The sequence below is a fragment of the Drosophila arizonae genome, chromosome 4 (genome assembly GCF_054131065.1).
Source record: "Drosophila arizonae isolate 15081-1271.41 chromosome 4, UAZ_ARI_1.0, whole genome shotgun sequence".
NCBI lineage: Eukaryota > Metazoa > Arthropoda > Insecta > Diptera > Drosophilidae > Drosophila > Drosophila arizonae.
The window spans coordinates 21,136,338-21,161,638 of NC_142924.1; the positions used below are offsets into that span (position 1 = coordinate 21,136,338).

At 38.1% G+C, this 25,301-nt stretch overlaps 1 protein-coding gene and 3 long non-coding RNA genes across 12 annotated transcripts; 2 read left to right on the forward strand and 2 right to left on the reverse strand.

Moving 5' to 3' along the window:
* Window positions 1-7,653: 7,653 nt before the first annotated feature.
* Window positions 7,654-9,672, reverse strand: LOC149269394 (uncharacterized). The gene is made up of 3 exons (XR_016270127.1): window positions 8,988-9,672; window positions 8,372-8,901; window positions 7,654-8,247 (listed from the first exon to the last, which is right to left on the reverse strand). It is a non-coding gene; the product is annotated as an uncharacterized LOC149269394 (long non-coding RNA).
* A 4,145-nt stretch (window positions 9,673-13,817) lies between these two features.
* LOC149269395 (uncharacterized) lies at window positions 13,818-15,833 on the forward strand. 3 transcript variants are annotated; one of them, XR_016270129.1, is made up of 3 exons: window positions 13,818-14,499; window positions 14,586-15,115; window positions 15,177-15,833. It is a non-coding gene; the product is annotated as an uncharacterized LOC149269395 (long non-coding RNA). The 3 variants fall into 3 exon arrangements; XR_016270128.1 differs by having other exon boundaries at window positions 13,818-15,115; XR_016270130.1 differs by having other exon boundaries at window positions 13,818-15,115; window positions 15,240-15,833.
* On the reverse strand, window positions 15,669-15,888 carry LOC149269396 (uncharacterized). Its single transcript, XR_016270131.1, has 2 exons — window positions 15,853-15,888; window positions 15,669-15,777 (listed from the first exon to the last, which is right to left on the reverse strand). It is a non-coding gene; the product is annotated as an uncharacterized LOC149269396 (long non-coding RNA).
* Window positions 15,889-16,668: 780 nt separating this feature from the next.
* Window positions 16,669-24,482, forward strand: Ir68a (Ionotropic receptor 68a). 7 transcript variants are annotated; one of them, XM_089469200.1, is made up of 8 exons: window positions 16,669-18,530; window positions 19,532-20,262; window positions 20,317-20,453; window positions 21,336-21,559; window positions 21,616-22,184; window positions 22,248-22,401; window positions 22,469-22,682; window positions 23,120-24,482. In XM_089469200.1, exons 2-8 carry the CDS (start codon window positions 19,730-19,732, stop codon window positions 23,470-23,472), a joined length of 2,184 nt encoding a protein of 727 aa, XP_089325326.1. In that variant the 5' UTR covers window positions 16,669-18,530; window positions 19,532-19,729; the 3' UTR covers window positions 23,473-24,482. The 7 variants fall into 7 exon arrangements, with proteins under 7 accessions (XP_089325326.1, XP_089325325.1, XP_089325324.1 ...); XM_089469199.1 differs by having other exon boundaries at window positions 16,669-18,297; window positions 18,381-20,262; XM_089469202.1 differs by having other exon boundaries at window positions 16,853-18,530; window positions 20,320-20,453; window positions 23,219-24,479.
* The last annotated feature ends 819 nt before the right edge of the window (window positions 24,483-25,301 follow it).

Here is a 25,301-nt window from a genome sequence, read left to right on the forward strand (position 1 = left end):
CGCAGCCGCTATTTATAGGCCGGCTGCGCTCGCTCATTTGCTCTGGTGGTGGTTGGTTGGTTTGCTGTCGACTCGTTTGAGTGGTGCGCTCGCAGCAGCAGCAGCAGCAGAGGCAGAGGCAGAGCGACAGCAACAACAATGCAGTGTATGTGTTTGCTGAGCAATTAGCGGTTGTGCTCTCCGCAAAGAGACCGCTACATGCACGTATATACTCAATATGTGGCCTCACTCTGTATGTGTGCGTGTGTATATGGGAATGAGTGTGTGTGTGTGTGTATGTGGGTGCCGTAATTGTTGTTGCTGTACGAGTGCGAGCGCGAGTGCAGGTAGAAAGAAGCACAGGCAGAGAGGAGAGAAGCACAAAACGGCTGATGTAAGTTGTCTGCTTGTTACAGCGCGCTGTCGTCGTCGTAGTCGCTGCTGTTCGCTTTATCTCCCACTCTCTCTCACTCTCGCTCGCGTTTGCTTCACTGTGCTCACTCATCAGCTGTTTCACTCAACGGGCTGCTCGACTCGCTCATGCGCACCTACAACCGGCCCGGCATTGTCACCGTTTCTGTTTCTCCTTTAACTGCCGCTCTGCCGACGCTGTGCGTGCACACCAATACAAACGCCAAACACTGTGTGCACGTATACGTATGTATCTCTCGCTCCCGCTCTGTGCGTGCGAGTGTGTGTGTGTTTGCATACGTGACTTTTGTGCCGGTTGAGCATGTTTCGCTGCCGGCGCAGGCAGCGCGAACGACAGGCGGCCAGCCAGGCAGCCAGCCACCCAGCCGGCCAGGCAGCTCTAGCTAGGCAGGCAGGCAGGCAGTCAGGCCAAAAAGGATGATGGAAATGTTCTCACACACACACATGTATACATGTTGATGTGTGTGTAAGTGTATATATATTTTGGTAGCCACTTCACACCCGCCCGTTGAGCGACCGTTTCGTTCCACATTACTGCGCTGCCCGCAGTCGTTGCGCTGCTGCTGCTGCTGTTGCAGTTGTTGCTGTTTCTGTTGCTGTTGCCCCCGGAGTACGCAGCATGTCAAAATTGAAATTTTCCACTGCAGTTTGCTACAACTTCAAAAAATCGAAGCCCAGTGGCCAACGCTCACAATGTGTAGCTAATGGCATATCAAGTTGCAAGTTGCAAGTTGCTAGTTGCCAGTTGCCAGTTGCAAGTTGCTAGCTCCAAGTGCCAAGTGGCAAGTGGCAAGTCGAGAGCTGTTGCCAGGCTGCCTAATTTCACAACAATTACCCCAGAGATTTGCCAAAGATACAAAAGGCAACGAAAAGTATCTGAGCAGCAACAACTAGGAAAATATACTGTTAGTGTGAGATTGAGCACACATTGATGCTCAGACTTAGCTGAAATATGAATGAATCTAAGATATATTTAGTTAGATACAAAAAACAAATCTTAGAGATTTTCGAGATGTATCTGTGCATGTTATAACGTAAAGTATCCCAAATCGGATCTTTAATATCTTATATGTGAATAATTTTCCATTTCCGTTTTCATTTTGAACACACAGATACAAATTTTCTTGCCTTTAGCTTAGTTATAGATAGATTTACAGTTAGCTCTATAGTTATCCCAAGCCTTTTATTACCTTTTATATTTATTCATATATTTTTTCTGATATAACTGAGATCTTTGATATCTCGCACGTGAATAATTTTCCATTTTCCTTTTGCTGTCAACTTTTCTCAACTACAAATTGGCATTTCTCTGGGTTAGATATAGATAGATTTACAGTTAGCTCGATAGTTATCTACGATTTCACGCCAAGTCTTTTATTACTTTTTACATTTATTCATATACATAAATACATGCATATATTTTGTATCTGCTACGAATTTCATCAGCATTTGAAAGAATTTTTTTTCTGTCTCGATTCGGTTCGTCTTCGCCTTCTTCTTCTTCTCCTCAGTGTTTTCTTCTTTTTTCTTGTGTTTGGGTTTGCTGGAATTATTTTGATATTCATATCAGGGATTTGTTGTGCTGTGTCCTTCTTTCATTTCAATTGAATGCATCTCGACGATTATGAAACGGTCTCTGCCCCCTCGACTCCATCTCAATCACCATCTCGCCGCCCTCCTTCTATTCTTCTTCTTGTTGTGTTGCTGCTGTGCAGATTGAAAACGACAGATTGAAAGATTGAAATGTATCTTGAACCTGTTTCATCGAGTGCCTCTTTCTCTGCATCTCTCTCTGTGCGTGTGTGTGTGTGTGTGTGTGTGTGTGTGTTAGCTTGTCCGGCATCTAGAAATTTCCTTTCCAAATGAAATTCTGTGAAGTGTGAGTGTATCTTATGCTGCTGTCAGATACATTAGCTTTTGTGTAGATATGTTAAACAGATAAAAGCGAAATGTTCGCCTACTTTATTTTATTTTATTTATTAGCTGACAAATCGAAGTATGAATAGAGCCGAAGATACAAATGTACGTGTAAAAGATACTGCATCTTTTACATGATAGACAATTTAAGTTGTATATACGATGTATCTAATGCTAGACAGATGCTTCAATGTTATAGATTGTTTTACAGGCTCCTTATATGCTCTAGATATTTTCTCTATTACACGGTAGGTATCTTATATGTATTTATCGTATCATATTTTCATGTTTTGTTTTCATATTCTGTATTTTTAATCTATTAGATACATATGTATATATCTTCATCATACTAGTGTGAATTCATGCCATTTAAAAAACCAGGCACATATCCAAAAATTTTAAATTTTCACGCTCCCTAGCAACAGCAGAAAATGCTAATTTGGAAAAGCCGTGAAAATACGTGCAAAGCAAAGAAAATCACATGAAATTTAACAAGAATCTATTTTTCGGTTGTTTTTTAGAAGGCGAATCAATTCTCGGAAAATCAACTATGCAAAGATCTCTGCAGACTTAATCGACTTTCACGGAAATCTACAAAGGAGACCTAACAATTTTATGGCATTTTTTATACATAGACCTAAGTATCTGAAATTGCTCCAGAAATAAATAAAGATATTTTCGTATCTGATAAAGACGATTGCGAAATATTTGCAATGGGATAATATCAGAACCATAATTGATGACAATTGATTCATAATTTGATAATTGAATTGTCCACACACACATATACACACACCAACACAGATAACACACACCAGGGAAAAGGCAGTTCTGATAAATGTGAAGAAATTTGTGTTTCGCAAGCGAAAACGCTACGCGTGGCGCCATCTAGCGGCCAACAGTTTGCCAAGCGCTCAGAGCAGAGCGTGAGCAGGGCAAGGAATGAGTGCGATGAGCGAGAGAGAAGGAGAGAAGAGCTCTCGGGCAATGGCAATTTGTTTATGTGAAATCAATTTGAAATTTTTAGATTGTCTAAGAACAAAAACTTAAATGAATTATATTATATTACATGCAGAGCCAAAAGTATCTTTGGGGCACATAATTGATTTATGCTCAATAAGCGAAGCGCTCGACAAACTTCTTTCGCACAACATTGGGTAAAGTTTTTTTTTGTTTGAATTTTGTTGTTTGTTGCGCTGACCGCAGCATGGGGCGAGGGGGAGTGCCACTGGGGGCTGGTCGCCATTAGCATAAATAAATATGCACTTGTGTAAAAGTATGTGTGAGTGGGCTTCGTGAGTTCTATGCAAAAGAGCCTCATATTGTAACAGCGAGTTGAGTTCAGTTGAGCATATTTGGTTTGAGCTATATTTCTCTTTCTCAAACGTTGCAAATTCGAGTTGCAAAGCACTCAAGAGCGGTTACCAACCCTCTGTCGCTCTTAAATTTACTCTTTGAGCGCGTTTCACAAACCACTCACAGCTGACGGCAGACGTTTGAGTGACACTAACGAGCTGCGTCCGCACACAGCGCACAGCTGATGCGACTCAACTCTTGAGCATTTGCTCTCAGCAGCGGCCGCATGGAGAGGGACATTTGACTTTGCAGCTGTTTCGCTCATCATCTGTTTTTCTGGCGCACAGCAGGTTCCCGCATGTTCCCACTCGCACACACACACAGCTATATACATATATATGTATATAGATATTGCTGCACATAGCTATGTGCAATATATATCGCATACATATGCAATGCTGTATACAAAGTCAGCCGTAGCCGTTGAACGTTTTTATGGGCGCTGCAGCTCTGCCGGCGTTGCTGCTGTTGCTGTTGCTGCTGCTGCTCCAAACACTTCTCGTCGGCAGTCAGTATCTTGATTTTCCAACTCGTTTCTCGCAGTCAACGCGCCCCCCAAAACACACACACACACACGCATGCAAGTAATATATATTTGGTTATACATACACGCCTGTATATACATATGTGTGTTCGTGTCTGCAAGTTTGTATGCAATTTGCCTAAGGTTTTGTTGCTGCCGCTGCCGCTGCCGCTATTGCGGCTGTTGTTGCTGTTTTCCTATTGACTGCACGCTGTTGCCGATTTTCACTCACGGTGCGAGCTGAGCCGCTTGCAAACGAGTTCAGCAGCGGCAACGTCGCGCTCATCTGTTTTTCCACATATGTATGTACACACATACGCATGCATATCTATATATCTATGTGTGTGCGGCTGTATTGCTGCTGCTGCTGTTGTTGATGTTTGCTTGTTTTCTTTTTAGCTCGCTTATTTATTTATTTATTTTTTATGTCTTCGCTGGCAGAGCCGGAGAGCCGAAGCCGCGACCGAGCTAGACCCGGCCGGTCGCAGTCGCCGCTGCAGTCGAAGCCATTGCAAAGCTTTTGAGCTCGTCTTATTGCCGTTGTTGTTGTTGTTACGTTGCTGCTGTTTCTTTTTCTTTGCTTTGCTTATGGGCAATCATCTGTTTTATTTTGCACACACACACATACACAGAGGGGGATCCAGTGACTGCACGTCTGCTTGTGTGCCTCTCACTGATACAAAGTCATTTCTCTCTCTCTCTCTCTCACTGTGTATCTTTTGCTTGTGTTGCATTTGCCGTCAGCTTTTTCCATCAATAGTTCATTTTCTGCTTGGCAACGAGTTTTTTTTTTTTTTTGGTTTATGAAATTGGAGAAAACGTAGCAATGATGAAATTACTGGACATACGTGAGCACTGGGCATTGGTTATCTGTGCCTACATGGAGTGGCTCTAGGATCCAGGCAATTCCACACGTACATATGTTTGTAAGTGTGTGAGTGTATGTGTGTGTGCAGGAGAGGGTGGGGGGCATCTCTTCAAAAACTTTGTTGCGACAGCTGTGAATTGCTTCCATTGAAAATGATCCGAAATGAGAATGCGAATGTTTAGCTGAAGCAGATAGGAAAAAAACAGGTGACAAAGCAAAAGAGACAGAACAGCAAGAAAGAGAGGGGGTGACGAAGAGTGGAGGGAAAATAATATATTATGCGAATAAAATGTCTTTTTACGCTGATTCAACTAAAGATACTTTATGTCACTGTATCTACACAAACATTTATGGCTTATAGATTACATAATCAATGGGTAAGAAATCAAAATTAAATAGCACACAATAAAATATAAATAAGGAATGTCACGAAAACTCTTTGTTCTACGTTTTCGAGAGTTCCAGAAATCGGCGATCATTAAGTTGGATAATCGATGCAAAAGTTACCTGTAGAAGATGAAATATCTTTTGTGACTAGGCTGTTCTTTAATACTTGGTTGTGAGGCCTATTCTGTACTTAGAAATGGAATCAAAAAATTACAAAGAGCTGAAGAAATACTATGCATAACTTATTTATCAGATTTTTCAGAGGAGGAGAGGTCAAAAGGGAATATGTATCTATGAGATTTTTCTTAGGAGACAAGGTTTAAGTCGAACAAGTGAAAATCATTTATAGTTATAAAGGGAATAGTAAGCGATGCACTCAGTAGAATCCATCTATAAGAAATGCAAGCAAGTTGAAGAAAATGACACTATAAATAAAAGTATATATTCATATAGATTATGAAGAAAACTATATTTATCTTTAGATATAAATAGAATAAGAAACTATGTTATAAAAAATATATATTTATATAGATTCTATAAGTAGAATTATGTTTCCTATTGAAGATCTATCTATTTAATTATAATATAAAGAATACCTACATTGATAATATATGACTATCCATAAAGGCAAGGCTTATTTATCTATTCTATATGAAAATTGGCTCTACAGTTTCAAAGTTTTATTTCACTATTTTCTTAGCTGAAATGCGATACGAATAGCTCTGTTTGTTGTTGTTGTTTCTTATATTTTCGAGGGCCGAGAACTGAGTAGATTCCCAGCTCAGAGTTTTATGGCAAATGCTGAGGTCGAGGCGAAATGCCCAGAGCAACTTGATGCTCGTAAAAATAGTGTCACCCCAATGGCAGTTGCTTCACACACACAGCATGGACAGAGGGACGGATAGAGGAACAGAGGAACGGACAGGGAACAACTTCCTTTCCAATAAAGGCAATTTATCAATTTAACACTCGACTCCCAGGCGTAACTTTGCCCGACCTCGCGACCCGCCCATACGTCCATGCATGTGGCTATCCCTACCTCCATCTATCCTATCATATCCCCTCATCTCCTCTCCTCTCCTCACCTCAGCCATCCTATTCCATTCAGTTCTGTTTTATGCTGCTCTATACGAGCGCTAATCACCCCTAAAATTAAAATTTCGTGTGCGATAGCCGAAACGAAGGTCAGACACTGGAGCAACAAATGTTTCGAACTCGAGTTCGAAATTCGAATTCTATTTGAGATTGTCTTCGATTCGACTGCATATTCAATGTCAACTAAAAATAGTTGAGCCATCCGAGTCCGAGTCCGAGCTGAATCAATTAAGGGCAAATAACTGTAACTAGCATTGATTCTGACCTTTGACCTGGCTGTGAGCGTAATTTATGCAAAGTTCGTAGCCCTAAGTCGGATTTCACAGCCAGAAAAGGGTTCGCCTATAAGTTGATTTTCCATTACATCTGCTGAAAAGTGTTTACCCTCCATCCATCCCCATCCACACGATTTCCATTCCCATTTCCATTTTCCCTGTATTCCGTCTCGGTGTCCGCATCTAAATAGATATTCCCTCGCCTGGGCTCTTAAGTGGATTTTGGCATCAAGTACGTATCAGTGCGCATCTATTACGTAGATCTATCTGATGCCCGTTGGCTACCTGATCCACACACACACACACAGGGAAACTCGAAATGAGCCGCAAATTTTCCACAATGAGTCGAGCGATGGGTTTTTCCAGCACTTCCCAAAAGGTAAGTGTTGTGACTCGCTCATAAAGTTATAAAGGTAATTTCCTTAATGCTTGCTCAACCGGCTTAGAAGCCGAACAGATCGACTCTACCAATCCTTTTCGGACTTACAACGAGACTGTTACGAGACTTTGAGTTTTAGGTAGTTTGAATTAATTCGAATTAGAAGTGCCTTAAGATGGGCTTAGATAGATGGAAACTGCGCGTAAAACAAATTTATAGCTAAAGATAATTACGGATAGGGTTATAAATATATATAGAGAATTTAAAGAGCCAAGAATCAAATAGAATAGAGTCAAATGGAATATGCATTAGAGTTAATATATCTTGTGAAATAGTATGGATTGAAAGAGAATCTATATTAGAGTTATATACATATACTAGCTGGCCTGGCAAACGTTGCATTGCCCTCTATATTATTTCTAGGTAAAAAATTGTTGAAAGCTATGTTGTTCAGGCTGGGATACACTGATAAATTTATTAATCGGATTTTCATTCAAGCACCTTGTTGTAAACGACATTCTTCGTTTTTTGGTCGGGTGCAAGAACAAATAATGCGGATCGTTTGCCAACACGTGAGCATGCCACGTACAATTGACCATGAGAAAAACACGCATTTTCTAGATTGAGGCCACAAATAGTCAAAGATTGGCCCTGTGACTTGTTGATCGTCATGGCGAAGGCAAGACGAAGCGGGAATTGAATTCGTTTAAATTCAAAGGGCATATCTGTTGAGCTCATCGGAATCCTAGGAATAAGAACTTCCTCATCTTTAAATTTTCCTTTGAGTATCAACGCGTGAATCACATTGCTCATCAGTTTTCTTATCACCAAACGCGTTCCATTGCACAGTTTTGGTTGGTTTAAATTTCTAAGCATGCAAATCATGGAGAATTGCTCTTTTCATAGCTGTGTTCATTTCTTGACGCCGGTCAAGTTGTTCTTCCATATTGCCCATGAAGTATATTTGCAAGAATTTTTGCTGTGCATCTTCAATAGGTTGCAATGATCCAATGCGATGGCAAATCTGGCCTTGAATCTTTAAATTCAAAGCCATAGTTATAGTTATATTTACAAACACTATTTACAGAAATCTAACAAACTACATTATTCAAAATTTTTTTTTGGCAGTCATAGAAAATAAAATTTTTAACGTAAATTACCTTAAATATCCGTCTCCAATATTTTCCGCCCCAAATTATGTCATTTGGAAACAGGCATTGTATTTTTGAGTGTTCGCTAGAAAATGTCGTGATTCTAGTGTTTCGCCATAAAGCAGGGAACGCAATGGCTATGGTGACCGCTAATGGCAATGTCACTTTACCACTAAGGCAGCACAAACCGGGCGTTTCACCAGCAAACTTCAATGCGCCACAATGCTAGCAAACAACGTCCATTGGACCAATGCAAACTAAACGATTCAAGCTGTAATCAATGGTGCAATCATATCGAAACGCTGCTCGATTCAAATCAATCCTTGAACCATTTCTTATTGCCATTTCACGGGCTGCCTCTCTTTGAGAAGCACGAATTAAGGCCCTTCTTCCCTGGGTACTAACGCGGAGCCTTTCTCGTGCGATTTCTCGCTCTTCGTCAGATAATTGACTCGCGCTATTCCGTTGCCTAATTGCATTATGGGTCCGCCGGGAAAGATTAGATCTTCTAGGACGCGGCATTTTTATTAATAGTAATACTGCCCTCGCACAAAACCATATAAAACAATCGAGAAATATAAATATAAATAATTTACACAAATTTATGTTTGAGACAAACAAATACCTGAACTTTCGAGATATTTAGCTTTTGTAAAAGTCCAAAAATACAATTTTTAATAATTAACTTTTTTTTTCTAATTTCGAATTTTGAATTTTGAATTTTTTATTTATTTTTGATTGTTAGGTTTTAATCTTTTGATTTTTTTTTTAATTTTTGCAGATTTTTGATTTGAAATATTTATAAAGTTTAAAAGTCCGAAAATATAAAAAGCCAAAAATACACTTTTTAATAATTACCTTTTTTTTTTTAATTTCGAATTTTTAATTTTTTATTTATTTTTTGAACAGTCAGGTTTTAATCTTTTGATTTTTTGCAGATTTTTGATTTGAAATATTTTTCCTTTTGATTTGAAAATTTTTTTTTTTTTTTTTTTTTTTTTTTTTTTGAATAGTCAGGTCTGCTCGAGGTCAGGAGACCGTAGACTGACTGACTACATTTGTTTATTTACTTCTACACTATTGTCAAAACTGTCACTGTTACCAAGCCTACTGGGTATAAAAAAAATTTGAACATTTGGGGAAAAAACCGCGTTTTTCAAGTATTCGGCAAATTTTTTCAGTATTTTTAAGACCCTATACTAAACTCGTTGCGGAGACAAATCCAACAAATCAAAAACCATGAAAATTGGTTCAGCCCAAATCAAGTTATAAGCGGTCTTCACTTTTACACAACTTTCTTTTATATATATAGATTAAACATGGAAAAATGATATATTTTATGTTTTTAGTTGACATATATTTAAATATACATTTTTTTTTAATACAGGGAACTTTTCTTTCATATTTTGACTAGCTATAATATTTAATTAGAATACAAATAAAAAGTTCTTTAATCAAGTACTTAAATAAGGAACCCGATTGCTCTTCTCTACTGAAACGACAGAATTTGTATATATGTATGTAAATATGTCTATCATATATCCGAGAAGACTCAGAAAAATCAGTGATTCAACAACATTCCATACTAATTTAATTTCTATGCCTAACTAAACTCTCTCTAGCACTCATAATTCATTTATCTATCTAAATAAGTTTTGTTTGATTTGAAGAAATGCCAAGACCCACTTTTTTGATCCTAACATGGATCAGTCAAGTTTCAGTTTTATAATAACTCGATCAATATTTGCGGAGGGCCAACGAATCATCGTGAATAAAGCTGATGAAACTGCGTTTCGCTTTCGCCTTATCTAAATTCAACAATGCTTGGACGACAAATCGTCTGACAGGTCTGACTATATCTCTTTGTCTTTATAGCTACCCAGTATGTATATCTATGTATATGTACATACATAAATATGTATTTATATAAACTTATCAACAGTAAAGCTAAGGAATATTAAATCAATATTTAGCGGTGCTAGGGCAAAAATGCGTCATATATAGAAGAAGGCAGTATAAATATACAACTGTAAATATTTATATATATGTATGTATATATGTATATCTATACTGTATAGTTAGTATAGGTGTAACGCTGGCAGATGGAACGGGAAATGTTCGCAAGGTCGCGTGTTTATCGCTAAACGAACTGCACTTCAGCTACGCCTACCGAATGGCGTGTTCCTCCACGCCCCCGACGCCGCCACGCCTCTCTCCATTGCTCGGCCCGTTGCGAAAACAACGTAGAACATGCCGCGGAGCTCGTAGACACGGCGTCTGCTCGAGGCTCGCAACAAAGAGGTTTTTTTTTCGACTCTGATTAGATCACTTGGCAAATGGAATATGGCAAAGTCAACAACGAACTGATATCAGATGTGTGTCATAGACTCTGGAGACGGGCCCTCTATTTCAACTAGGCAACGCACTCACTCATGGTGACCCAAGGTTATTCGCTATGCGGACTCAGACTCTATGGAAGCCCTGTATATAGTATATTGGCGTACGTGTAGACGTTTATAACTCGCATATTGCATCATATAAGTAAGCCTTAGCAACAGTTTGCATTCGAATTCAGAATTACTCAGAGTTCTTTTCCTATATTCAAATTTCACAATCTTTGCGTGGATTTCATTTAATGCAATACGTATAGAAATACATTCCGCTAAAGTCAAACTGAGAGAGAGAGAGAGAGAGAGAGAGAGAGAGAGAGAGAGAGAGAGAGAGAGAGAGGGAACAAACTAAAAGTGAAAGAGCCAGAAAGAGGAATAGAGAAAGAGATATCGAACGACAACTAATGTAGTACTCATACGATATAGGAAATACGTACGTTTCTATGTGAAATATTTAGTTTAATAAAACATTAAAAGAATAATGATAAAGATTTCTAAAGTTTTTAATTTCTCTTCAATTTAGAATAATATTATATGGATTAATATGTTTTTTTTTTTAATTCTATTTTTTTTTTAAATTTTATTTCAATATTATTATTTTTAGTTAAATTTCTCTTGCTTTTATTTTGTTCATTTTAATATCCAAAAATAAATTAAGTTTTATTGATTTAAATAATTTTTAAATTTTATTTTTTCAATATTATTATTGTTACTTTAATTTATATTGCTTTATTTTTTTACATTTTAATGTTCCAAAGTAAAATAAACTTTACAGATTTTAAATACAATATTAATTATTGTATTTCAACAAACTATTAATTTAATTTTTACAGTTTTCATTTTTCCTTCTTTTTTTTGAGTTGTTATTTGTCTTTCTTATTTAATAATAATTTGATTTAAAAATAATTTTAGGTACAAAGTTTAATTGAAATTAATATTTTCTGTTTGTTTTAATGTAGAATTTATATTACTAATATTTCGATTTGCATCTACTTTAAATTTGCATACATCGCAATTTAATAATGTCTTATGCAATGCTACAAATATTTAAAATATTACAAAGAGCAATTTAGTTAAAATTGTGTAATTTAAGATTATTTTTTTTTATAGCCAACAGTAGTTTTCCTTTCTTATCATCCGCATGGAGGAGTGTCTGTATTTGGTGTGCAATACTATATTTAGCTAAATTCCAGTCAAATTGCAGCCCGGCAATTAGTCAAGTTTTAGTTGAACTAATTGCATTCCTTTCACATGACTAAGTCACCGGAGACAGCAGGTGTTTGCTCCTCTGCGATATGTAGGGCACGAGCTGTGGGTCGTTAGTCACTGCAGCAGCAGTGCCCTTATCACCACAAAGGAACAATGGAGCTCTATTTAAGCAATAAAATTCGCAAATTTATTGCACAAATTAGTCACAAATTAAAAATATATACATATGTACTATATGTACGAGTATATTATAATATATATAATGGGTAATATTTGTCTTGGGCTAATCATTCAACACATCTCTCTCTCTCTCTCGCTCTCTCACTCTGGCTCTCTTCTCCTCTTGAATTAAAAGAACTTTTGAAATTCGAGTTTGCATTGAGTGATTTCAAAGATTGTGAAATGGATTGAATTGGCTGAATAGAGGCAAATATGATTTGTTGTATTTTTATAGACGTAAATACATATATAGTTTATATATGTATAGCAAGATTATAGAATATTAATGATTTTAGAATATTAAAGGGCAGTAAAATATTTCTGAATCAAGTTTCGCAACTAAATGTAATGTCAGAAATATAGGCGATATAATTTAGAAAGAATAAAGATAGAGTAAACGATCCTGCACAGGGTATTATACAAAACAACATATTTACCAAGAGAATTAAACTGTTATAAAAAGAAATAATTGATACTTGTTAGAGATAGTAAAACGAATATACGCATTAGTTATTTACAGGGTATTATGCAGTCAGCATACCAAGAAGAGGAACAAGAGGAGCCTTGTAAAAAGACATTACAGGGTATCATATATCCAACATAATTCAAGCTTTTCGCGTAACTGTAAAATAAATACGAAGCTGTTTTAAAATTCTTGAAGAGAGAGAGAGAGTGCAAACGAGTTGTTGACTTACAGGGTATACGAAAAACACATTAACAAAACCGAGTGCTTGTTAAATGTGCAAAACCGATATGCCCCCATTCGCTCACAGGATATGATGCAATCAGTATGCGAAGCAACCTCAAATTGACGTGAAACATTAAATAGAAGTCGAACGTCAGCACGGGGACAATTTAAATCAAAGAAGAGAAATCAGTAAAAAAACAATTATATGTATATATATTATAGACACACATTTATATACATACTATAAATTTAATACTAAAGAGCGATTTATCAGCAGAAATTGTTTTTTATCTCGCAGCTCAATTGATTTACATAATCAGCGAACACGCGTTTCATTTTGCTGGCTTAACTTTATTCACTCTCACTCTTCCGCTCCCCCTCTCTCTCTCACTCTGGCACTGCTTTGTCTCTTTCTAGCTCTTGTTGTTAAGCTCTGTGCATTTAATTGAATGCTGATTAAGTTTTTATTCAATGAACCAAAATGCACACACAAAACTCTCTACATAATGTGTGGCATACACTACATGCGTAAATGCACACACACACACACACACACACACAAATATATATAGTATATATATTCATAGATTAGTCATTGATATGGACAATGTGTTCCCATTCGACTTGTGGCACATTTCCAAACGTGAATAATTTAATAATGCCTCATTAGGTTAATGAATTTTGTTCTACTCGACAGCTGACTGATTGAACACCCCGATGTAGTACGCTAAATATTTGGATATATATATGGTACATATATAGATATGAAGAGTAAACCTTCTATTGACATTAAACATGCCTACAAACTAGAATTAAAATTATCTATGTAAAACCTTTAAACTCTTCAAAGATCCGAAATAGCTTTGCTTAAGTGAACTCTATATACGAAAAGGGAGCTCCACTATATAGATATATATTTCAAATTTTGATTGGATGATATTGATAATAATCTATATATATAAAAGAAAGTTGTGTAAAAGTGAAGACTGCTTATAACTTGATTTGGGCTGAACCAATTTTCATGGTTTTTGATTTGTTGGATTTGTCTCCGCAACGAGTTTAGTATAGGGTCTTAAAAATACTGAAAAAATTTGCCGAATACTTGAAAAACGCGGTTTTTTCCCCAAATGTTCAAATTTTTTTTATACCCAGTAGGCTTGGTAACAGTGACAGTTTTGACAATAGTGTAGAAGTAAATAAACAAATGTAGTCAGTCAGTCTACGGTCTCCTGACCTCGAGCAGACCTGACTATTCAAAAAAAAAAAAAAAAAAATTTTTTCAAATCAAAAGGAAAAATATTTCAAATCAAAAATCTGCAAAAAATCAAAAGATTAAAACCTGACTGTTCAAAAAATAAATAAAAAATTAAAAATTCGAAATTAAAAAAAAAAAAAAGGTAATTATTAAAAAGTGTATTTTTGGCTTTTTATATTTTCGGACTTTTAAACTTTATAAATATTTCAAATCAAAAATCTGCAAAAATTAAAAAAAAAAATCAAAAGATTAAAACCTAACAATCAAAAATAAATAAAAAATTCAAAATTCAAAATTCGAAATTAAAAAAAAAAAGTTAATTATTAAAAATTGTATTTTTGGACTTTTACAAAAGCTAAATATCTCGAAAGTTCAGGTATTTGTTTGTCTCAAACATAAATTTGTGTAAATTATTTATATTTATATTTCTCGATTGTTTTATATGGTTTTGTGCGAGGGCAGTATTACTATTAATAAAAATGCCGCGTCCTAGAAGATCTAATCTTTCCCGGCGGACCCATAATGCAATTAGGCAACGGAATAGCGCGAGTCAATTATCTGACGAAGAGCGAGAAATCGCACGAGAAAGGCTCCGCGTTAGTACCCAGGGAAGAAGGGCCTTAATTCGTGCTTCTCAAAGAGAGGCAGCCCGTGAAATGGCAATAAGAAATGGTTCAAGGATTGATTTGAATCGAGCAGCGTTTCGATATGATTGCACCATTGATTACAGCTTGAATCGTTTAGTTTGCATTGGTCCAATGGACGTTGTTTGCTAGCATTGTGGCGCATTGAAGTTTGCTGGTGAAACGCCCGGTTTGTGCTGCCTTAGTGGTAAAGTGACATTGCCATTAGCGGTCACCATAGCCATTGCGTTCCCTGCTTTATGGCGAAACACTAGAATCACGACATTTTCTAGCGAACACTCAAAAATACAATGTCTGTTTCCAAATGACATAATTTGGGGCGGAAAATATTGGAGACGGATATTTAAGGTAATTTACGTTAAAAATTTTATTTTCTATGACTGCCAAAAAAAAATTTTGAATAATGTAGTTTGTTAGATTTCTGTAAATAGTGTTTGTAAATATAACTATAACTATGGCTTTGAATTTAAAGATTCAAGGCCAGATTTGCCATCGCATTGGATCATTGCAACCTATTGAAGATGCACAGCAAAAATTCTTGCAAATATACTTCATGGGCAATATGGAAGAACAACTTGACCGGCGTCAAGAAATGAACACAGCTATGAAAAGAGCAATTCTCCATGATTTGCATGCTTAGAAATTTAAACCAACCAAAACTGTGCAATGGAACGCGTTTGGTGATAAGAAAACTGATGAGCAATGTGATTCACGCGTTGATACTCAAAGGAAAATTTAAAGATGAGGAAGTTCTTATTCCTAGGATTCCGATGAGCTCAACAGATATGCCCTTTGAATTTAAACGAATTCAATTCCCGCTTCGTCTTGCCTTCGCCATGACGATCAACAAGTCACAGGGCCAATCTTTGACTATTTGTGGCCTCAATCTAGAAAATGCGTGTTTTTCTCATGGTCAATTGTACGTGGCATGCTCACGTGTTGGCAAACGATCCGCATTATTTGTTCTTGCACCCGACCAAAAAACGAAGAATGTCGTTTACAACAAGGTGCTTGAATGAAAATCCGATTAATAAATTTATCAGTGTATCCCAGCCTGAACAACATAGCTTTCAACAATTTTTTACCTAGAAATAATATAGAGGGCAATGCAACGTTTGCCGGGCCAGCTAGTATTATATAAGATATCTGCGTATACATATATGATTTGTATGGTATAGTAATTGAAAGGCGACTTTAAACTCTACGAAAATTCGAAAAGGTTTTGGTTAAAGAATCTTAAAATAAACTAACTTATATACGAAAAGAGATCCTTTATATATCAAATATTGATTGGTTGATATGATAATATTATATATGATATATACTTATACAAATATGATGTTTATATACGATATATCATATAGAGATCTACATGAAACTGTTGTGCAAGGCAGAAGGAATGTTTTTGCTGGGCGTGACCGACTGTCTGATGTTGGTTCATGGTCAAAAATCGATACTGTTTACGACATTCCTCACCTATCAAACCATTTAATGTCAAGCTCTAAGTGTGAAGTAGGCGATTCAGTTGACTAACTTAGCGATCTTATCCGCCGCAACACTATACAAAATAAAGTTTTGTTCGATTTGCCACGCCTACAATAGGCACGGAGGTATATACTACGACACAATTATAGGCTGTAAGAGATTTAGGATTTAGATTACAATAATAAAATAATTCAAATAATTTTTGTAAGCATATAATAATCAAATAATAAAAAATAAATAATAAATATTGAAGATAATAAGCAGTAATGAATAATAGTAATATGAATATATTATAAATAAGTATCATAATTAAATACAACAAAATAATATCAATAATATCTAATAAAATTTCAATATATTTTTATATTTGTTCTTTAACGTATTTTAAGCAACAACAACAACAAATGCTGGGCCTCGAGCTCTCTAAACAAGTTCTTTAATAATTAATTATAATGGTATTATCATCCGAATTTGTCAATAAATTTATTATATTATTTTTTATTGTGACTTCCAGAAGCCATTATAACTTAAGATAAGTTAAATGTGCGCAAGTCAATAGAAATATCAACGGTTTAACCGGGACCCGAGGCGAGATCTGAAATGTGTTTTGTTTTATTATTCTTTCGTTTCTCTGAATTACAAATTGAGAATTATACGTCGCATATTTAATGAGTAGATTTATTTAATCGAAAACCGAATATAAAAACCCGTTCGCCTCAGAGAGCACGAAATGAGATCGTATGACAGAATCGATCGATATAGGCGTGGGAATAACAGAGCCAAAGTGGGAATGAGCTCAGCTATCGCTTAGTCGCTTCCGCTAATGCAAATCGCTCCAACTAAACACCATGATAGCTGTGCTTAATTAGGCAGTAGAATAAGACCAAGAAGAGTCTAAGCAGCTGCTTGAGCTGGGAAAATTGTGGCAGGAAAATGCAGTTTCCCATGGCCTATGCGATTTCACACTTTTGGCCAATAAATTCGCAAGAGATATATACATATGTATATATACACGTGTATATTTGTGTTATTGTGGACTACTCTAAACAGAAGCGTGGCTAATGAGGCAACCCACGCACGCAACATGTGTAAGGAAAACCTCAAAGAAAACCCATAAATAAGGCTGCAAATCTGCAAGGAAAATGTGTCAAAACTAAACAAAACCCGGGAATATTACGACATACCGAATCTCTCTACATCTCATGCTCTCTCTCTCTCTTTCTCTGTCTCTTCCTCTCACTCAGTCAGCCTCTGCTCGTTAGAGATGAAGCTAAAATCGATGCTCGTGCTACCTGCTCGACTGCTACCTGCAGCTAATGGCCAATGGCTAATGGCTAATGGCCATTGCCGACATAAATCCATAAAAACCAGCAACAACAACAAGAGAACAGAAAGAAAATAATTAAATTGCAATTATGTGCAAACAATTCGAAATCCGGAGATTCGGAAAAAGTTAATTACACGATAATAAAGAGCAGAAGTCCCAGCCGCAGACACCTCGTACTCATGCTCAGACTCTCCACTCAGCTCACCTGGCCTACACCCAGGTATTCTATACATCCGCACTCGCCCTCTCTCTGTCTCTCTTTTATGCTGTGCCGTGCTGTGCCTTTCGCATTTTTGCTCTTTGGGCCGAGTCTCTGGACTTAAGCTGACATTAATGTGCATTTGGCTGTGGCTTCTGCTCGGCTCTCTGGGTCGGGCTTAATCGGGTTTGTTTGACTGATTCCTGGTGACATGTCATCTACATTATCATTAACGTCTGCATCACTCTCTCATTCTCGCTCCCTCTCTCTCCCTCTCTCGGCTTGATCAGCATTTAGCATTCAGCGATTGCCTAGACGATTAGCCGAGCCCTCGCCTAATGAAGACGGACAAACAAATTAGCCTTTGGTCTCGATTCGCATTAGCGTCTCGCCTTCACGTTCAAGCAGACAGAGACACGCGTCGCAGACATGATTGCATTTCAATGCGACGGGCTTACCTCACAAAAAAAAAAAAAGAAGAAGAAGCATTAGTCATAATCGTTAGTTATCGTGACTAAGGTAAGGCTTTGGCTCTGCTTTGCCTTTGGCTAATTTCGTCTGCGAGCCCGGAAAATGAGCGAGTTAATTATTTCATTTTAAAGATTTGCGTGGAATTTCGTTTGCGATTTGCTTTACGGGCAGAGCTCTGCGTAACTGGAAATTGTGAATCACGAATTGCAAGTTAAAAAGGGCTAGATGATCTCATGAGTTTGGCTGTCTGCGCTATTAACTCGAAACCCCAACGACGTGAGGTCTAACTCGATAATTTCCTATAAAACTGTCAGCGGATCTAGAACTAGGGAACTCAGGGAAAGTACTCGTCTGATAAAAAATTAATTGAATGAGACCAGAAAGGTGGCACAAGAAATAATTCAAGTACACATGTAATATACAGAACTCATAAAGTCAGACATTGGGTGAATTGATTTATAATGGCCTTCCAGGTCTAAGCAAGATAATTTCAGTACCCCCATCTACCATAATGAGACCTATTTGAACTTATCTCTCCGTGCCTTTGTCGCTCGAGAAACGGACGGATAGAGATAAATAGGGAATACGTGCGGATTGAGGCTAGGTAGAAAAGATAAGGCCAGAGAGAGGAAGAGAATAGAGATGGAAGCGGAAATTGAGATAGATAGACATAGAGAGAGGGAGAGAGAAATACATACATAGGAGAAAGAGAACGAAATAGATAGACAGAGAAATAGAGAGAAAGAGGGAAAGAGAGAGGAAAACATAAAGAGAAAAGTGAAAGTGAGAGAGATATAGAGAAAGATATTTAGAGAGGGAGGGAGAGCGAAAGATAGGAGAAGATATAGATAGTCAGATTGACAAAGAGAGATTCCTAGATTTAGATTTTGATTTAAAATATTATTAAAATATTCTTGACTTTGATTGTCACAATTATAATCTAATTCTAATGAGTGAGAATACAAGCAATGGTAAAAAGCGATTCGCACATCATGAAGAAATTAGAATGCCTGTATAAATAGATTTGTGCTTTTCAAGGAAACATCTCATAGAAAGCATCTATTTCTGGAAGACGAAGATTCACTTCAAATGTTTTGCCTGCCTCTCTTCATCAGGCTAATTGCATTCAGTTGTCTCTGTGCCTTTGCCCGCCTTGAATGTCCAGAAAATTCTCTTAAATTCGTACAAAATTGAATTCAAATTCCAAAAATCAATTACCCCAGCTTAGCATTTAGTCCTTAATTAGATCACGTGGAATTAAGTTAAAATGTTACTAAAGCAGGTCAACTGCCTGGCCGCCTGACCGCCTGGCCGGCTGACCGACTGCGCCGTTGGCCGGACTGAGTGACAGCTGGGGTTCAGGCGAGCTTAATTAGATCTGCATACCAAATGTGGCATGCAACACGGGCTTGCCCCGGAACAGGAGGCGCACGGGATAGCGAAAGGAGTTCAGAAAGCCCAAATGTGCTGAGCTGCGAGCATGCACAGCTTGGCACTGCTCTCCGCGTGTCTGTGCCTGGCCATGGCTGCCAACTGGAGGGAGATGGCGAGTCCCAGTCCGAGTCCGTCCACTGTGGACAGCTATCAGGCCGAGCTGAAGCAGCTGCTGGAGCGGATGCTGTGGCGGGCGCAGGTGCAGCGCTGCTTCGCCGTCATCACGGACGAGCTGCATCTCGCCCTCTACGATCGAAGGTACTTCGAGGCGGCGGGCCGGAGTCCCCGACCCTTCTATGTACTGCGAGTGAATGCGAGCGAGAGCCTGAATGAGCCACCCCGCCACTTGGAGCTGCTGCTGCAGTCCGTCAAGGCCAGCGACTGCGACCTGGTCGTGCTGACCCTGCTCAACGGCTGGCAGGCGAAGCAGCTGATGAGGTTCCTCTACGTGAGTCGCGCCCTGGACATGCAGAGCAAGTTCATCCTGCTGCACGACGTGCGCCTCTTCGCCGAGGACATGCTGCACGTGTGGAGCGTCTGCGTCAATGCCGTCTTCCTGCGCAGGCAGCAGGACAACAGGTGAGTCGCCGCGGCACTCGAGATTGACTGACTCACAGATACCACGCACATCAGCAGCTACAGCATCTCGACCATCGCCTTTCCCGGCATCCTGAATGGCGTTGTCGTGGTCAAGCAGCTGGCCACCTGGGAGGTGGGCAAGCGCATTGATTCAGCAATCGTCTTCAAGGATAAGACAAGGAATTTACAAGGTGAGCGAGAGATGTTCAGAAATCGTAGTATGATCAGTATCTAAAATTTAGTTGATGAGAAATAGATAGATTAGAGAGCTAGAACATAGTTAGAGATAATTTCTTTATGTAGAGCAGCAGTAAATAGGTTTGACAATTGAAAGTTTAAACAGTTATATCTCATCAAAGAAAACTCCGATTAGAATTAAATCAGTTTTGAAATATTAAATAGAAATATAAAAAATTAGATAACAAATTCAACATATAAAACAAATAAAATAAAATATAATATATTAAAATCAATAAAATATTCCAGTCTGCAAATTTTTATGTTGCTGGATATCTATTTTATTTAATTATTTAACTGTTAAAGATGTTTACAATTTAAATCGTTGAAGATAGAGAACAGACGGACATAGTCATCGGCCTTATAGAGAACATATTTTTGATGGGTATATTACGCCTAGTTATGCTGTTACTTATTTTGCTTTACATATTTCCATATTCAATGATTTTGAGGCATAAAATCCGCACTTAAAATAGTATTTTTCCGTCTCTTTGAATAGATTATTGCTGATCTGAAAAATGACTGCTAAACGTGCATAAATATATCTACTTTCTTTAAATTTCATGTTTCTGAATTGTAAATAAATATGATTAATAAGTAAAAAGATTTAATTGTTCAATATAATTTATTTATATTGAATTATATTATATTACAATATTAATAATAATATTTTTTTTTTCACAAAATTTTTATTTTATATTGTGTTGTATTTATGTTATATCATAAGATCATTTAACTGAAAATACCACATATATTACATACTTATTTCTCTGAATTTCTTGCATGAACTACTTTATAAATGTAATTTTTGATATCTTTAAAATTTGTACCTTCAGGTGCTGAGCTCCCGGTGGCCATAGCTGAGCACGTGCCGATGGTGTATTGGAATAGGCCCACGAATAGCTATAAAGGCGTCGAGATTGGCATCGTGAAGGCCCTTGCCAAGGCGCTCAACTTTGAGCCGGTGTACTACGCCGTAAACGAGACTGAGGCGGGGGAATGGGAGCAGTCAGCGCACTCGAACGAGACCCACTTGGAGAAGGGTCTAATTGGAGAGCTGGTAATATGCAAGGCACACATCAGTGAGCAAATAATCCAATGAACGGCTCTGAGCAGGTGCGTCACCAGGCGCGCATTGGCATTGGGGATCTGCACACGTTCCAGAGCTACGTGCAGCATGTGGAGCTGAGCGCGCCACACAGCGTGGAGTGCCTGACATTCCTCACACCCGAGTCGTCGGCAGACGAGTCCTGGCAGACCTTCATACTGCCCTTCAGCGGCGGCATGTGGGCAGGTGTGCTGCTCTCCCTAGTCGTCGTCGGCAGCGTCTTCTACCTGATCAGCTACTTCAATGCGCTGCTCACCTCCAGCAGCCAGGTGTCATTCTTTCGCTGCCTGCGCCGCAAGCGAGTCGCCAAGCGGGATCCCCTCTCCTGGCGGCGCTTGAGCTTTCGCATCACTCTGGGTCGCCCTCGGCTGACGAATGCTCCACATCGCGACATCTTCGACGACTACTCCAACTGCATCCTGCTCACCTACAGCATGCTGCTCTACGTGGCTCTGCCCCGCATGCCCCGCAACTGGCCTCTGCGCGTGCTCACGGGCTGGTACTGGATCTACTGCATCCTCCTGGTGGCCACCTACAGGGCGAGCTTCACAGCCATCTTGGCTAACCCAGCAGCCAGGTGAGCGTCGCACCTGTCCCTATTCCTGGCCATTCATTCATTTATAAACTCCTCCTGCCTCAGCATCACCATAGACACGCTCAAGGACCTCAGTCGCGCTCGCATCCCACCCACAACCGGAGCTGTGGAGAATAAGCAGTTTTTCGTCGAGTCCAGCGACGATGCGGCTCGCGAGGTGGGCGCACGCATGGAAATAGTAAATAATACGGATGACTTGGTGGGTTCAATAGGGATTTCCATTACCCAGATCTATATATAGACTCCCGACTCTCCTCCCACGTCAGACCAAACGCATCGCACGTGGTCAGTGCGCCTACTACGACAACGAGTACTACTTGAGGTATCTGCGCACGTCGGGTGCTGCTAAGGGCGTGGCAACGGGCGCTTTGCACATCATGAGGGAGTGCGTTGTCCACATGCCCGTGGTCCTCGCTCTCGAGAAGAACTCGGCGCTGAAGCCGCATGTGAACAACATAATACAGCATTTGGGTGAGGGAGGTGGGTGCCACGCAAATCTTGATCAGTTTTCAAGCATTCCACTTTCTTCATCTTTCTAATAGCTATCTTTATCTCTTCCGTCAATTTGAATTGCATCTGTACTCCTTCCTTCTGTCCCTCACTGAGTCACTATTTATTTGTCTCTCTGTTTTACTCTTCATCTGAGGTACTCTCTCTCCCTCTCATTCGCTTTTTTTCCCCTCTACATTTCTATCTCTCGCTCTCTTCCTTTTTTTTTCTATTTCTCATTCTATTTCCTTCACAAATCTCCATCACACGCAATTTTTCTCTCTAGCTATATTTTTACATATTCGATATCTTTCTCTCTGTACCTCTCACACACTCACTTCTCTCTCTCTCTCTCTCTCTCTATCTATCTATCTATCTTTACCTTTCACTATCTCACAATAATATCTCATTCATTCTCTTCCTTTCAGTATCTCTCCCACGTTCTCCCTCTCGCTTTTTTTTTCTCTCTCTCTCTATATACCTCTCTCTCTCTCTCGAATACTCTGTGTATCTCTCACTCTCTCCAGGTCTCATCTCTAAGTGGCTGCGAGACGCCATCATTCGTCTGCCCGCCGAGGAGCGAGCACCTCAGGAGGCGCTAATGAATCTGCATAAGTTCTGGAGCTCCTTCGTGGCTCTGGGCATCGGATACCTGCTCTCCATTGCCGTGCTGCTCGTGGAGCAGTGGCACTTCAGGCACGTCGTGATGCAGCATCCCATATACAATGCTCACAATCCCAGTCTATACTATAACTTCAAGCGCCTCTATCCAGATGAATAGCTCAACGCAGTGCGGAAGATTGATGGCGACTTGTTTCGGAATTTCTACAGCATCCAAATATATACAAACGTATATAGATACTCATATTTATATATTTAGCAATTAGAAACATATTGTTCTGTGCACTCATAAAAAGAATTGACAAATGTTTTGTTTTGCTGTTGGCCGTTGGCCGTTGCCCGTTGGCCATTGAGAGCTGACGCAATCGATGGGATGGATGGATACCCTTGGATAGCATCGACATGCCATATAATACCATATATCAAATCGGTTTAAGTGGCCTCAAGTACCAAGTGCAGCAATGTGGTTCATAAATTCCGAGACGATTCAATTCGTTCCATCGCATTTCGTAAATAATAATTCGCATCGAAGCACATTAAGCATTATTTGTTTATTGGCCAACAGTAAGTCCATCCGAATGCTAAATACTCGTAAATAATTCCACTCCATTCCATTCCATTCGATGCCCAAGTGCCAGACTAAACACTCAGAGCCAAGAAAGCGATATCATTAACATTTCAATAGAAGCGCTTAACTCTGCCCAAATCACGAGCCGCTCAGCACTCGAGAGCTACTAAGAAACCAAGAATTATTTGTATTCATTATTGCTATAATAGATATGACCAGGAAAAATACTCGAAGAAAGGCGGGGCTGTAACTCCCTGTGTTTAATATAATCTTAATATATATAATATTCATGTATATGCACAGATATATCTTATTTATATATACAAAAAATAGAATGAAATGATAAAGTTCAAATATTTTATTATATATCTATGATATATATCTGTAACCATAAATATATCAAATGAAATAAATAGTCAATTTCAGAAATAGTATTTAAACAAAAAATTGAAAAATTTCAAGAATTTTAGAAAATTTTTTCATATCTCTTGATACTTGTTCTTCAAGTGGTGTCTTAATTAGACGTCTATTCATCTGTCTCAAGTTTATTTATACTATTGTTGAGAATTTTAGTTTTTACATTTTTTTAAAATAATAACTACTTCATCTACAAAAAAAAAAAAATAAAATAAAATAAAATAAATAAATAAATAAAAAATAAAAAAAATAAATAAACAAATAAATAATATGTAAAAAGTTTATTATTTTATTAATGGCCTTGGTTGGCTGAAATCTATATAATATATATATAATTTTGAACTGTTTTCAATTGAGACTATCATTTAGTATTCACAGTTTAATATATGTATTTATGTTTATATTCAGTTTTGGATTCATAAATAAATTAAATTTAAACTTTAAATAACGATATATGATATATGAAACATGACCATTATTTAATATTATATATTTTTAAATTTTTAAATTTAAAAAGAAAGGGAATATCTACACTCTGAAGAATCTAAGACCTAAATAAGCTCAGTGCCTTGAGAGATTTTTTACCTTGACTACAAATTATATGATATACAAATTTATGACTACTTTTGCTGATGGAATGTGGTTTGCTGGTAGGGGTAGTAAATCGGAAATGAGTTTAACATTTGCTTTATCGCAAATGTAGGATAAGGTATTTCACGCTTTTGTTTGTGAAGCGTTTCAGAATCCAAATAAGATCTGAAATTACCAAATTTCAAATGAAATCCGATTAGCGTCAAATGGGTTATGCTTTATTCATGATAAATAAACAGCTTCCAAGGAACGCTTATCAAAAGCCAAAGATTTCACAGAACTGTATTGTTTATTCATATGCTATGCCAAAAAGAACCGAAAGGCAAATGTTTTCATCCGTCGGCTGTTGGGTGTATATTAAATATTATTCATAATCTGCATTGTTTTGTTTAACTTTGGCTGTGTTTAGCTGC

Excerpts from the sequence above, each read along its gene's own strand:
- Ir68a (XM_089469198.1), top strand. The coding sequence starts at position 19,730 with ATGCACAGCTTGGCACTGCTCTCCGCGTGTCTGTGCCTGGCCATGGCT. Across the intron at positions 20,263-20,316 it reads CGCAGGCAGCAGGACAACAG|CAGCTACAGCATCTCGACCA; the intron begins GTGAGTCGCCGC and ends CACGCACATCAG. Across the intron at positions 22,185-22,247 it reads TTGGCTAACCCAGCAGCCAG|CATCACCATAGACACGCTCA; the intron begins GTGAGCGTCGCA and ends CTCCTGCCTCAG.